The 13,374-nt window shown below is 38.0% G+C and overlaps 1 protein-coding gene across 1 annotated transcript; it reads left to right on the forward strand.

The window, feature by feature from the left end:
- The first annotated feature begins 392 nt into the window (after positions 1-392).
- LOC101848639 (restin homolog) lies at positions 393-8,956 on the forward strand. Its single transcript, XM_005091213.3, has 5 exons — positions 393-730; positions 3,725-3,922; positions 4,892-4,990; positions 5,343-5,591; positions 7,303-8,956. Exons 1-5 carry the CDS (start codon positions 578-580, stop codon positions 7,780-7,782), a joined length of 1,179 nt encoding a protein of 392 aa, XP_005091270.1. The 5' UTR covers positions 393-577; the 3' UTR covers positions 7,783-8,956.
- The last annotated feature ends 4,418 nt before the right edge of the window (positions 8,957-13,374 follow it).

Genomic DNA, 13,374 nt, shown 5'->3' on the forward strand with positions numbered 1-13,374 from the left:
TCAATTTTATTCGAATGCTTTTTAAACAAAAGAATAGACAAAGCAGCATTTGGTGATTGTAAATTGCAGTTACCGTATAAAATAAATAAAATGACTGAACCTCTTTTCGTGATGAAAATCATGTCAAGCTATAGAGTTATTTCCTAGTTGTGTAAATCTATAAGCAGAGGTGTCAAGCTCTAACTCTAAAGTGGCTTTCATTGTTAGTAACAATGTTTAGACAGTTGTTTTGGTTGGGGGGGGGGGCATTTTTTAAATAGTCTTTTTGTTTGTGTTTTATACGTTGGGGGCAGGTTCTTTTAATGAATAACTCTCTTTTTATCGTTGTCAGCTAAAAAAGCGCCCCATTCCCTCTCAACAACATGTAAGCCTATTTCGCTAATTTCGCTGGTATTTTGTGAGAGTAGAATGGAAAATGGAAATTCATCTGGGAAGATAACTTGTTTGCAATCGCTAGGCAAAACTATCATGGCGGCGTAGATCTTTTGCCGCTAACGATACCCAAAGCAAAACTTCCAAGTTCTGTAAATTGAGGACCAGTATGCTTAGACTGCTTTTGTAGGCCCTCCTTTGAATCATGGAGAAAGGTCAGAACCCGTCCCGGGTTCCCAGAGAGTCTGTGCACGAGCAGGATGAACGGCTAACGTCAAAACACATCCAGACACTTGGATTTCTACAAGAAATTGTGAACGAAAACAAAGAATTGAAGACCAGAGTAATTGAACTTGAGGTAGCCTGCTCCTACTCTTTGTGAAAGTTACATTTTTTGCTGTTCAACATAGACCATCTGTATGGGTGTTTAAGAAAACAGTGTTGCCAATGCAAATCCCAAGGAAAATATATATAGATCTAGTTGTTTTGTTGGGGAATGGCAGTGTGTGTACCAAGGGGGGACTGTGGCTTGTAAACTACAATTTGACATATAATGCCCAGTTTGTCACAGGCCCAGTTTGTCACAATTTCATTTAAGTATTTGAGTATTGATGACAGACATAATTAAACCACTGTAACACAATAGTCGTTACTTAAGTTTTTAAAAATTCTCCATCTTCAAATTGGCGTTGTAAAGAAGTCCCTCTTAAATATCAATTCAGCTTGTGTTGTTCAATATTTCTTCCTTTTTGTATGCAAATCAAAGCAAATTACTCTGTAGAATTTCAACAATGAATGTTCTTTCGTTAAAAACAGTTGAAAAATAAAATTCAATTCATACTATCTATCAATCATTCAATTTTTTGAGAGTGTCAGTGATAACTTCCATCATACAGGGCACTGTCAAGCCGGGGTCGTGGGCCTGTGACAAACTGGGCCTGTGACAAACTGGGTCTGTGACAAACTGGCATGCTTCCAATGTAAGAGCTAGATCTACGTAGCGTACAGCGCTTTTAGATTTATTTCGAGTTTTCCGTGTTTGTGTTATTTGTACCCGACTGCAGTACTAATTTTGCTCAAACTCAGAGACGCCAGCAGTGTTGGTAACAACAGGCCTATAGTTTGGGGGGGGGGTGCTGATATTCTGCGCTAATTACTGATTGGTGCAATCTTAAGATTGCGCGCTGTGCGTTTTAACTATCATATAATTGCGCAGCAATCTTAAGATTGCGCTGCATGTTTACACTTTTGAAAATATTATAAATGTGAATGCTTCTTGATGTGAGTAAAAGAATTAAGATGGAAGTGTTAAAAAAAATTATTTTAAAAATATAAAATATTAATGCAATTTTCTGATTGCCATGCAATTATACGATTGTTACAATGCGCAGTGCAATCTTAAAGATTGCATCAATCGGTAATTAGCGCTGAACTTTAATAACTGCATGATTTTATAGTCTGCTTTGTCTTATTAATGATGTCACTGTTAGGCGCGTTCTGTCGATTTGCCTGATCGGTGGATTGCGCAACGCATATTGTGGATCCATAGAATACACAACAAGCCATCGATTGTTGCGCATTCTGTAGATCGGTGGATCGTGCAACCTGTCCCCGCTGAATTATGCAATTTTAGATGGCCAAATTATGCAAGACAACTGCAAAATTATGCAAGTTACCGTAACGCCATTCATGACATACTTTGCACTTTTTGAACAAGAATTTTCATGTTTTAGATCTGCATGTATAGAAGAATTGAAAACAGAACATATCAGTGTCAGTACATGTAGTTTTTTGTGCATTTGGAAAGATACACATCAGTCAGAAAAAACCAAAAAAAACAACCAAAAAATATAATCTCCGTAACTTTCAGCTAGATCTACATATAGAGGAAAGAAAAAAGTTTAAAAAACAAAACAAACGAAAAAACAACAAAAACATGGACCTCTGGCAAACATTTGATGGATTGAAAAATTTAACTTGCTCAAGGAACAAAAATGCCAAACAAGGGAAATGACCCAACTGTTACTTAAATGAAACTTATTACTTACATTGATTACCTCCCTTTAGTCACATAGCGACCCTTGTTTTGCGAAAAGTTTCATTTAAAAGACGTGGGGAATCCTAATTTATGCGAAATCGCATAATCTGACAGGGACAGTGCAGTGCTTTTTGTGGATGCATAAAATGCACAATGGATCTTAGATCTTCTTACCTGAGTGTCGAGTGTTTCATTTTTCTGCTATGAAATAAGGTGTTAACATCAGATGAGCGTCCATATCCATATTGTTGACATTGCACTAAGTGGAAGTTAACATTCTATGGATTCACAAAAAGCGCTGCGCCATCCACCGACCTACAGAATGCGCAACAATCGATGGATTGTTGCTGAACTATGGCAGATTGCAAGTGAATTTTTATTTTGCTTTTGGGGGCTAAAGCGCAGTATTTTGTACTGCTGAACACATGGTCACTGGTCACTAAAACTTAAACTGTTCCAGATCATTTGTGAGGCATCGTGGTGAAGTCAGGCGCTCGTCCAAATAATGAAATTGAAGAAACTAGTGTTTTTCAATCTATTTGGCTATTTTTATCAAATTTTGAATTTTGGGCTCAAGACCTTGTATGTCCATTTAAAAACACATTGCTGTCTGGATTTTATGTAAAAGAGTTAATTAAAGGCGTGCAAATTGTAAATTTACAGTTTCCAAAGGCTCTCAAGCTTTGAAAATCAATAAACTTTGGCGGACATTTTCTCATTAATTTTGCCTCGGAAACCAAACGACCCTTACCTCCTTCAGTCCAAAATATCTCGACTTCTATTCAGATAGACTGGAATTTTTTGCATCAAAAGACAGACAAATGAACAAACTTTACGATGGTACCAATAACTCCATATGGCAAAAAATTGACGAGCGCCTGATTCCACCACGTTGTGACACAGTTGTTTTCAAGAAAACCTCAGATGTAATTGTTAAACGTCTTTTAAAACATGCAAAATTTTACTATGCAATTAGGCCTATTGTAATAATTTAAATAATGCCAATAAAATCGTCAAATACCTCAGAACTAATGATTTACCTAGTGACAGATTTAAAATCAAATTTAATGTAGAACGGATGTAAATGAATATAGGGAAATTACTATAGAGTACCTGAGCATGAGACTGGACTGAAAGTAAAATGAAACAAAATCTGAGTTATATTATACGTGCTTGACGTTGAACAATACAGTTTATTCAGTTCGATTATGGTGAAGTACCCCTGTATATTAATTGTTAATGCCGCTAATTAGCGCCTCATTTAACGTGTTTTCTTTTTCAATAATTTTTTTTTCTTTTTTTTTCTCTCAACAGGAAAGTTTAGAAGAATGCAAAGATTTGCATGCCTTTGCGAAACAGAGCAAAGAGAAGATAAAGGATATCCAGGAATCCTACATGGCGCGGGCTGATGAAATGAACAGCATGCTGGCTGAAAAGCACAGAGTTGAGATGATGCAAGTGGAAAATGAGAAGCTAGAAATTGAAAGAGAGCTAAAAGAACAAATTCTTAAGGTAACATAGTTGGACCTGCTCCAACACCCACCTGTCCAACACAGTCACCTGAACAAATGATGAACTCCCATTTCTCCACTGCTTAAAAAAAAAAAAATCATAATGATGCTGTTCAAGGTGTCCATATATGTCTAAAACAAACACTTTTGTCCTTTACATTGGAAGGTCGTCTTGAAGGCAATCAATTTGGATAGTCTTTTTATTCATACCAGTAGAAATGATGTTCCTTTTAAAATTCAAGCATGAATTGCTACGCTATACAATGGAGATTGCCTAACTGAAAACAGTTCATCTGAAAATAGTGGAAAAAAGCAGAGGCCTTGACTTTTTTCCTCTTTTCTTTGTAATAAGACTAATGATTAGCCAAAATACTCCTACAGTCGAGAAGGCAAGATCTTGAATCAAGCTAGCCACTTGCATTATCCAAAGATTGAAACATCAAATGTTGCATAGTTTGATGATTGGGCCACCACATGTTTCATCTTTTCATCAAGCATTGATGAACTACAATTCTCTTGCTATTTCATACACTTTTATAAATGGATCTTGTTCCAATATCAGTCATAGAAATAAATAAAATTTATAGAGTGGGAAAAACAGGAATAAAAAACTGTCTTGCTATTTTTAATCCCACATTTTTGTTGCCCCAACTGTTATTGTAAGTGGATCCCTCTGTAATCAGCTTTAGATTTCTCAATAATTGTGATAAAAACATTGAGTGTAACAGTGATAACTGTATTCTCAATTCAGCAACTCTTATAATTATTTATATATTAAAATTACTTTTGAGAGAGTGCTGTACTACAATAGGTTGTTTGAAAACAAGTTTATTTCCTTGCTTTTATAAGTTACAACTACATGTTCTTCATATGGAGTTGACTGTTGCCTTTAGTATTTTTTCAACATTTTAAAATCCATTGTTCTATTTCATTCTCCAGTAATGATTTGAAATTCTGAATTCTCTCGTAGATGCGCCATGATATCGATTCTTTGAATGCAGCCAACAAAGACTTGCGTGACACTGCTGCTGAAGATGAAAACAGCAGCGAGGCAAAAACCAAATTGAAGGTAAAGTTTATGAGTTACCTATGTTTTATTTGCTTTAAAAAAATAATTTAAGTACGGAAAGTATAAATTGCAGCATTTTTTTTCAGTATTCATTGTTGAGACTGGAAAAACAAATAAAACAAGTGGATCCTGTTTACATTCTTGACTGACAATTTTTATTTCTAGTGAGTGATTAGTGCCATACCATTTAAAGAACTGCATATTTACTTGGAGATTTGCATTTTTATCACTGTGTGTCCCTTTATTAGTGCTTGAATTATTTTCTAGAATACTTGATGATTACTTCATGCCAGTGGACTATTTTTTTTCAAGAAAACCAATTTGCCTCATTTTATACATTATGTCATTTCAGGAAGTAATGAAACAGATGCAGACATACAAACAAGAAAATGAAGAGCTGAAAGAAGAGCTAGAAGGTATCCGCTCTGATCTGGAGATCATCCAGTCTAAGAGGAGCACTGACATGACCCAGGTGAGGGAGCTCCGTGCTGAGAACAAGCAGCTGAGTGAGACTGTTCAGGAGGTGCAGCAGAAGAACAATGAACTGGAATTCCGACTCGATAAAGCTCTCAGTGACCTCAGGGAAAAGGCAGATGACCAGGTAAAGAAAAAAGTAAACTTTGTCAATCTTTATAGCTGTATTTGTTTCGCAACGCTTTTTCATATGTGATGAATTTAATGTTATATTTGCAGTGCAGATTTTTTCATGGAAGTTTGCTAAAAGATACATCACAGTGCTCACCCGCCTACATTACTTGAGATTTCTTATGAAGCCACATTCTGAGGTGAAGACTGTCGGCATTGTTAAATAAAGAATCGAATGTGACTACCTGATGATGTATCTTTTGTTATCATGATTAGCTGGTTAGCTATTCTTAGGAGAAGAGTTAAAAATGGTTCATTCATTATTACAAAGAGATGCAATTACTGCAGTCAACTCCACTTGTAATGTATTGAAGTACACTTGGGTTGATCTTTTTCTAGGATCCCAGCACCTCTCTCCTTTACATTTGTTAAAGTCATAAAGTCAAACAGTTATGCTGAGTCTAAAGCAAATGAAACACGCTTGAGTTGAATTACTTTTTCAGCCCAGGCTGCAAGTATGCATTGGCTGTGTTGATTTTTTTCATGTGCATCACTGGTGTTTCACAGCAGTTTTGGCATGAATGATGCTATAAATATATGTAAAAAAGACATTTATTGTGTAGAACTGATCAAAGTGCTATAGTCCTACCTAAAGTATCAATGAAACAGTGAGGGAAGTGCAAGAAGCGGATGTATGAGACGTCACAATACAGTAACCATGTCTGTTCTTGCTTCCCCTCCCCTTAAAGTGGATGGCTATAGAGCACTTCAAGACAATTAATATTACTGTAAAACCTAGGTATAACATCAAATGAAAATGTACTCTTGACTGTAAAGTTCACTTTTTGAAGTCATGAGTCCCAGTTACTGTTAGTATTTTTACTCTTTGTCAAAAACTTACCTGTGTAAAGAGCACTTTTCGCTAATTATGTTCACTTTTCAAGGGAATTTAGTGTTCTAGATTTCATTTATAACAGACATAGTACATTATGAGAATAAAGAGTATGGCATAGTATTACCGTACTCAGCTGCAGTGAGAGAGTGAGTTTTTCGCTGAGGTATATATTAGTACATGTATTTGTTAGTTTTGCCACCAGTGGACTCTTGCAACTACCCCTCCCTTCTCTCCCCCCCTCTCTCTTTCTCTCACTCTCTCTCTCTCTCTTTGTTTGTCTCTCTCTCTCTCTCTGTCTCTTTCTCTCTCTCTCTCTCACATTCACACTCACACACAAACACACACATACTTACACATACATGTATGCATACACACTCATACACACACGCATACACATACATGTGAGCACATGGTGATTAATGAAGTGAACAATAAATAGTCTATTTCTAGGTAACTTTTCTTGTCGCCACCATTATTACCATAGTAGGCTATAATAAGAATTTGATCCGGCAGAAAGATTTTGTTATGTCCCTTGTTTTTTGGTCCTGATGGTTTAATTGAACTTGAACTATGGATAAGTTTGTCTTTTTTTTTCACTCCCCTGACAACATCAATTCGTCCGTAGTCAACTGTAATACAAAACCCTGCAAATATACTGAGAGGAATGTTCGTAAAGATTTGGATGGAAATGTTCTGATTGAAAGAATTTTTAAATTTCTGTTTCTGATAATAATGATATGGCGCTCATATGACCGTATGCCGTTGCGAGCGCCGTAAAACCCTCTAAACCCCCCCCCCCCAACTAATTATGATATCTTATCTTTTCTGACAGGAACAAACAAATTTGATTGAAAACCTGAGAGACAAAGTGAGACAGCTGACTTTGGACAGAGAGGCTGGTGTGGAAAGAGAAACACAAATGGGCCAGGACTTGCTTGATTTATCAGCTCTCAAAGATGAGTTGAAACACGCGAACGCCCACCTTCAGCGGGAACTGGAAAAACTTTTGACTGAATATGGACACTTGCTGGCTGAATATGAAAGACTTAGAAAACGATCCATGAAGGAGAAGGACAATAAGACTTTCAAAGATTTTGTTTCTCTCAAACGTGAACTCAGGTCAGTGAGACATGAGAATGAAACCCTGAAGCATGGAGGCAAAAATGATGGATTGACTGTTTTGAGAGATGATCCTCCACCCTTACCTGTAGAGCAGCCAAAAAAGAAAAATGCTCTTGATGGAAAACGAATAGGTGCTAAAAAAATGTTGGCTATCACCTTGAACAGGCCGACTGCAACGTCAAACTCATAAAGGAAATAATAGTGATGATGTTTTTCAGAGTGCAAGATCTCTAAGTTTAGCCCTTTCTATAATCTTTTAGTTTCATTACGTCTTTTATGTCAAGTTCAATTGTAAACTTTGCTGAGTGAAATTCATGAGAGTTGCAAACATTGTGATAATACTTACTGATTTCTTGTAGAAAACTTCTGTTAGTTAGATTAATTTTCTGCTTGGTGGGGTTCTGACCTTGAAAGTTGGTACTGATGGTGATGATTCTGACATTGATAGCAAAGATTTTTATAACAATGAGTCTGATTGATTTGGGGGTGTGGGGGGATTTCATCTGCCTATTAGTATGAGCACTACTGTTATTGAAGGTGTACCTTTACCTTTGCGAATCATGACTGGACAAAAGGTGGTGAGGCAATGTTTATATGAAGACTTTGAAATAAAAAGGCAGAAGCTACTTCAGAAAGAGGGAGAGAAAGGGAGAGAGAGAGAGAGGGAGAGAGAGAGAGAGAGACTTGATACAAAAAAATGCACTGTCATCATTTCAGTTTTATTGTTCTATTTTTGGCCTCTGGTTTATTTCTTAATTTTTGCATGGTTTGTAATTTTTCTCACCAATAGCACAAATCTCTGTGAAGAATTGCTAAGCACTTAAAATCATTGTAAGATCATTTTTCTTGCCTTCTTTCTCAAGGTGGTTTGGTATTAAATGCATTTACTCATTAACAGCTACATTGAACGTAATAATATTATTATGTAGACCTATCACAAATTTCCGCTTTAATTTTACAGGCCCTGAAAGCTGAATCAAGTGACCTTATTTTCATCTGATCATTTAAACTTAAACATCTTTATTGGTCATAATTAAGCCCTGATTATGTCTACTGTGAAACATTTTTATTTAGAGATTTTTTTTGCAAACACCAAAAGTTGGGATAGAACTATATATCAGGACATGACCGTGACTGATTGCAATGGCTGTGCTTTCTTAAAATTTTGTGTTGAAGCACCACTATTTCTGTGGTCAACACACCTTGCCCAATTTTTCTTTTAAGGTTGTACCATGCTAATCTGATGTTATTTTGTACACATGAATCCTTAAACTGTCTTTCCTAACTTTTGGAGTTTTGAGGAAACTTGTTTATATGTTTCATTGTTTTGTTCGTTTAGAGGGATTTTGAAAAATTGATGTGACAAATGGTAACGTTTTTATACAATAATTTATGTTTTGCCTGTGCCTGTATTGATTTTAAAAGCTTTGACAGAAAAGTTGTGTAGCCTTAATGGGGTTATTGTAGCAGTCGTTCCCAGGAAACATGACTGTATTCAGGGATTTAAGCTGTGATGGAAGATTGACACAGTCAGGCATGGATAACTCAAACACGCTGGGGTTGACAAATGTGTCCGACACATCCATAATTCGGGTAAAGCGATACAAAAATACAATTTAATCCACTTATATCGACATCCTATTTATAGACATTCTGACCTATCAACATATTTTCCAGTTACAAAATTCTTTCTTCAATATCTTCTCTAAACAATTTCTCTTATGTCAACTTTGTTTTCAGCCCACTCTGCTTTATCGATATGCTCCGGGTACCTGGCGAAGCCCACGAACATATATGGGGGGAAAAAGCCGCTTTAACAGTCAACACATTAGTTTTTCATGAATGCCGCATTCCCGCCAAGTAGCCTATCGACACAACAGGCTTTAGTAGGTTATGTAGGGCCTACTCAGTATAGTCTCCCACACAGTACTGTACCTTACAGACGTGAGTGTCTCGCACGCTGGGCATCACCTCCCTACCACTACCCCCCACTCCCGATGGCTCACTCCCCTTCCCCATCCCATTCTCAGTCTGTCGCTGGCAAGTGCCACGGTCAGTGAGTCAGTGCCTTGCCTTTCCATTTTCCCCTGCAAGCGGCATTAAATAGGCCTTACAAGTATGCCACAACAAAGTTTGTGCTGGTATGTAGTGTGCGCCTCGCATTGCTCGGTCTTTGGTACCTTAACTTCAACTTCTTCCCTCCCTCCTCCCCCCCCCCCCCCCGCCCCCCTCCTCTGCTTTTTGTTAGTTTCAAGCATCAAGAGAAGCAAACAGCTTTAAAAAGTAGTGTTGTCTTTTACTGCTTACCTCCCATTGTTTTTTCCTCTTTTGGGTTACATTTACATTGACATTTTTATATATCGACATCTAATCCACTTCCCACAGCATGTCGATATAAGCAGATTATACTATACTGTAGATATCAGTTGGGGAATGGCAAATATTATGAATTATCCGTGGTTTCGAGTTTTCCATGTTTGTGTTATCTGTGCCTGAGTGCATTGAGCCCCCTGTGACTGTTAAACCTGTGCTGCACTCTTGAAGAGAATTCACTCATAGCCATAGCTTGATATTTCCACTTTTGATTAGGTGATGTTCGCGTGCAAAATGCAAAGGTTCTAAGAAAAAGTTCATTTAAAATCTTCCGAGGTATATGATGCATTAATGAGAAAAGATGATGTAGTATTCTTATGAGTTAAGAGCATGAAAAGCAACTATTGACTTTTCTCACTTTTTCATGCAGTTACAATTCCTCTCCTTTATAGTTACTGTATGGTACTCAAAGCGATGGAATATCAAAATGTCCCATACTTATCCCACCTTTATTTTTTCAAATCTTTTTTTTTTATACTGCCTATTTTCGGTGTCTGGTTGTGAATGATTTATACCTCCGTTTTAACACTTGTCCCGTCATTTAGGAGGCTTATGCTACTGCAGTCTTCTCTGTCGAGGCCAACCTGATCTTTATGGAATATGACCTCAGAGTAGAAAGATGGAGAAACTTTATAAAGTGTCTTCCACTTGTGAAAATCAAACTTTTGCATGCAATGCAAAGGACCTGTGACCATTGTATTACACTTGCCAGATTTTTTAAAATGGTGTCCTTGTTCATGTTGAACAAATGTTTTATTTTTTGTTTGGTAAGTGTTTTATGACACTCGTAACTGCATAAGGTCATATGAGCGTGCTGGAAACATTATATGTTTTCAGTTTGGTGGGAATTTATAATAAATTTTACACAGGTAGCAGCATAAGCCTACTCTTTTATTGATTTTAGGACCTCCGAGGGATCTTTCATGTGCACAACTTGCACACAGGACCTCCTAGAATTGTTCGCCTGTATCCGAGAAGACTAGGAGATTAAATCTTATCAGGGGTGTGGCTGAAAGACAACTGTAAGAAGGAGCCAAGATCAGAAGCAGTAGAAAGAGTCAGGAGCCGAGAAGAGGGGGAAAGCGCGGATGACAGAACATGATCAAAGAGCAGGAAAGGATGTCAAACAAAACAAAAAAAATTTAGAGAAGAAACCTTTACGTCGCTATCAGGTTTAGAACCTGGAGCCTTTTGAATGAGAGGTGAACGCTGTACCTCGAGACCACGAGATTCCCCTGAGCTATTGTCAATAGCACGGGTAGCAGTGCATATTTGGGAAGTGAGGTGTATTTGTATGTTATTGGCTGTAAATGTTATTTCTGAATTGTTGAAGACTTATAATAGACAGCATAGGTCTAAAATACATGGTCAGAATAGTGGTCAAGCACTTCTAGTTTGGAGCTAGTCAACTTTTATGTTTTGGTTATTGTTAAAGGTACTTTGTGACATTACTTGGGAAAACTGCTGTGCAGTGCACTTTGTAATAAAACTTATTCTTTTTTACTAAGAAATGTTTTGTTTATGTCCTTCAGCTGCAAGAGATCCATCATGAGAGAGAGAGAGAGAGAGAGAGAGAGAGAGAGAGAGAGAGAGAGAGAGAGAGAGAGAGAGAGAGAGAGAGAGAGAGAGACAGAGAGAGAGAGAGAGAGAGGGGGGGGGGAGGGACGGACAGACAGACAGACAGAGAGGGAGAGCGAGAGGGAAGTAGACAGAGAGAGAGAAAGAGAGAGGGGAGAGAGAGAGAAAGAGAGAAGAGAGAGAGATCGAGAGAGAGAGAGAGAGAGAGAGAGAGAGAGAGAGAGAGAGAGAGGACAGAAAGAGACAGACAGAGAGAGAGACAGAGAAAGAGAGAGAGGAGGGGGGGGGGGTGTTTGTCCCTTGGATCTGATGACATGCAGCCTGTGCTATCTTTGAAGATGTACCATTTGTGACCTCTCAGCCTGAAGTTTGAATGAAAGCGTCTTCTGGTGTCACAGTCCCAGTGGCAGTCTGTACTGGCATGAAAGACATTTTCAGTTTGATAGGCATTAATTTTGAATTTTCCGTAGACTACTCTTATCAATTTTGGACAACCAGTGATTGCTAACGTGCGCAACTTGCACGGGACCTCTGAGATTTTTCGCCCGAGAAGGATATTATTAGCTGTTATTCGGTGTGCCCACTGCGGATGGGATCGGGTCGGGTCAGAGGCGATTGTCCCTTTTGTTTTTTTTAGACGAGAGTCGGGCGCGATCAGCTTGTGCCACAATATAGCCACTTTGCGTCATCAATCTGGCAAGCAAACCACCCCAAATCGATCCCTCAAATAGGCGCTTCATAGTAAATCTTACCTATCTTAAGATCAGGGGTGTGGCTGAAAAACAGCAGTAAGAATTAGAGCCAGGAGTGAGTAGCAGTAGCAAGGCTGCAGAAAGAGTCAGGAGACCAGAGGAGGGGGCAAAGGGGGTGGGGATTGGGGGGGGGGCAGACAGTGAAGACGAAAACAGACAACCTAAATTGGTTAGACAACAGGGAAGGAGGTGAAAGGAGAACGTTTTAGAGAAGAGAATTTCCCGTCGCTTTCAGTGTCAGGTTTCGAACTCCTATTGAATGAGAGCTATGCTAGATAGGCAAACACCGTATCTTTAGACCACAAGAACCCCCTCCCCTCCCTCACATGTTTGGTTGCTATACTTCTTTTCCCTGTGCATGGCAGCTGAGTCAATTATTATTATTATTATTATTATTATTATTATTATTATTATTATTATTATTATTATTATTATTATTATTATTATTATTATTATTATATTTATTATTAGATCTATTATTATTATTATTATTATTATTAACTAGATATCTTCTCAATTTGTTTTTAGTCTTTACCACAACAACTCATGATGGCAATCGAGATCACTGCTACGCTATCCCATTATACCACCAGCATGCATGTGTGGTACACTCGTCCGAGATCAGGCGGTTTAACGGGGTTTGACTATATATTAAATATTATATAGGCCTTTAATATATTGTACCCCGATGTATATTTTGCATACAGTCGGAGTCTAAGAAGGCCAGGGAAGATCGTGGGTGTGTTTAGACGTCGGTGGACGTTTTGGACGTATGTCACTATAAAAGAAATATTAAACCGTATAAGGGGGTTGGGGGAGGAAAGGGGAGGGGGGGGGGGGGGTGGGTACAGGTAGCCACTGGAGCAGGTTCGCCCAATTAGGATTAAATCTGCACACGGCCTTTAGCCTACATAATTATATAGGCACATGTCATTTAACCTATGTTCATTTTATAGGCCTACATATTGTATTATGAATATGAGGCAGGAGTCGATGGCCAACGACGTAGCATGCACAATATGCACAATTAAAGGATAAACAGAAGAAAAAAATGCAGGACTCTATAATATAGACTGGCG

Source organism: Aplysia californica, unplaced genomic scaffold (assembly GCF_000002075.1).
Source record: "Aplysia californica isolate F4 #8 unplaced genomic scaffold, AplCal3.0 scaffold00027, whole genome shotgun sequence".
In the NCBI taxonomy this organism is placed as follows: domain Eukaryota; kingdom Metazoa; phylum Mollusca; class Gastropoda; order Aplysiida; family Aplysiidae; genus Aplysia; species Aplysia californica.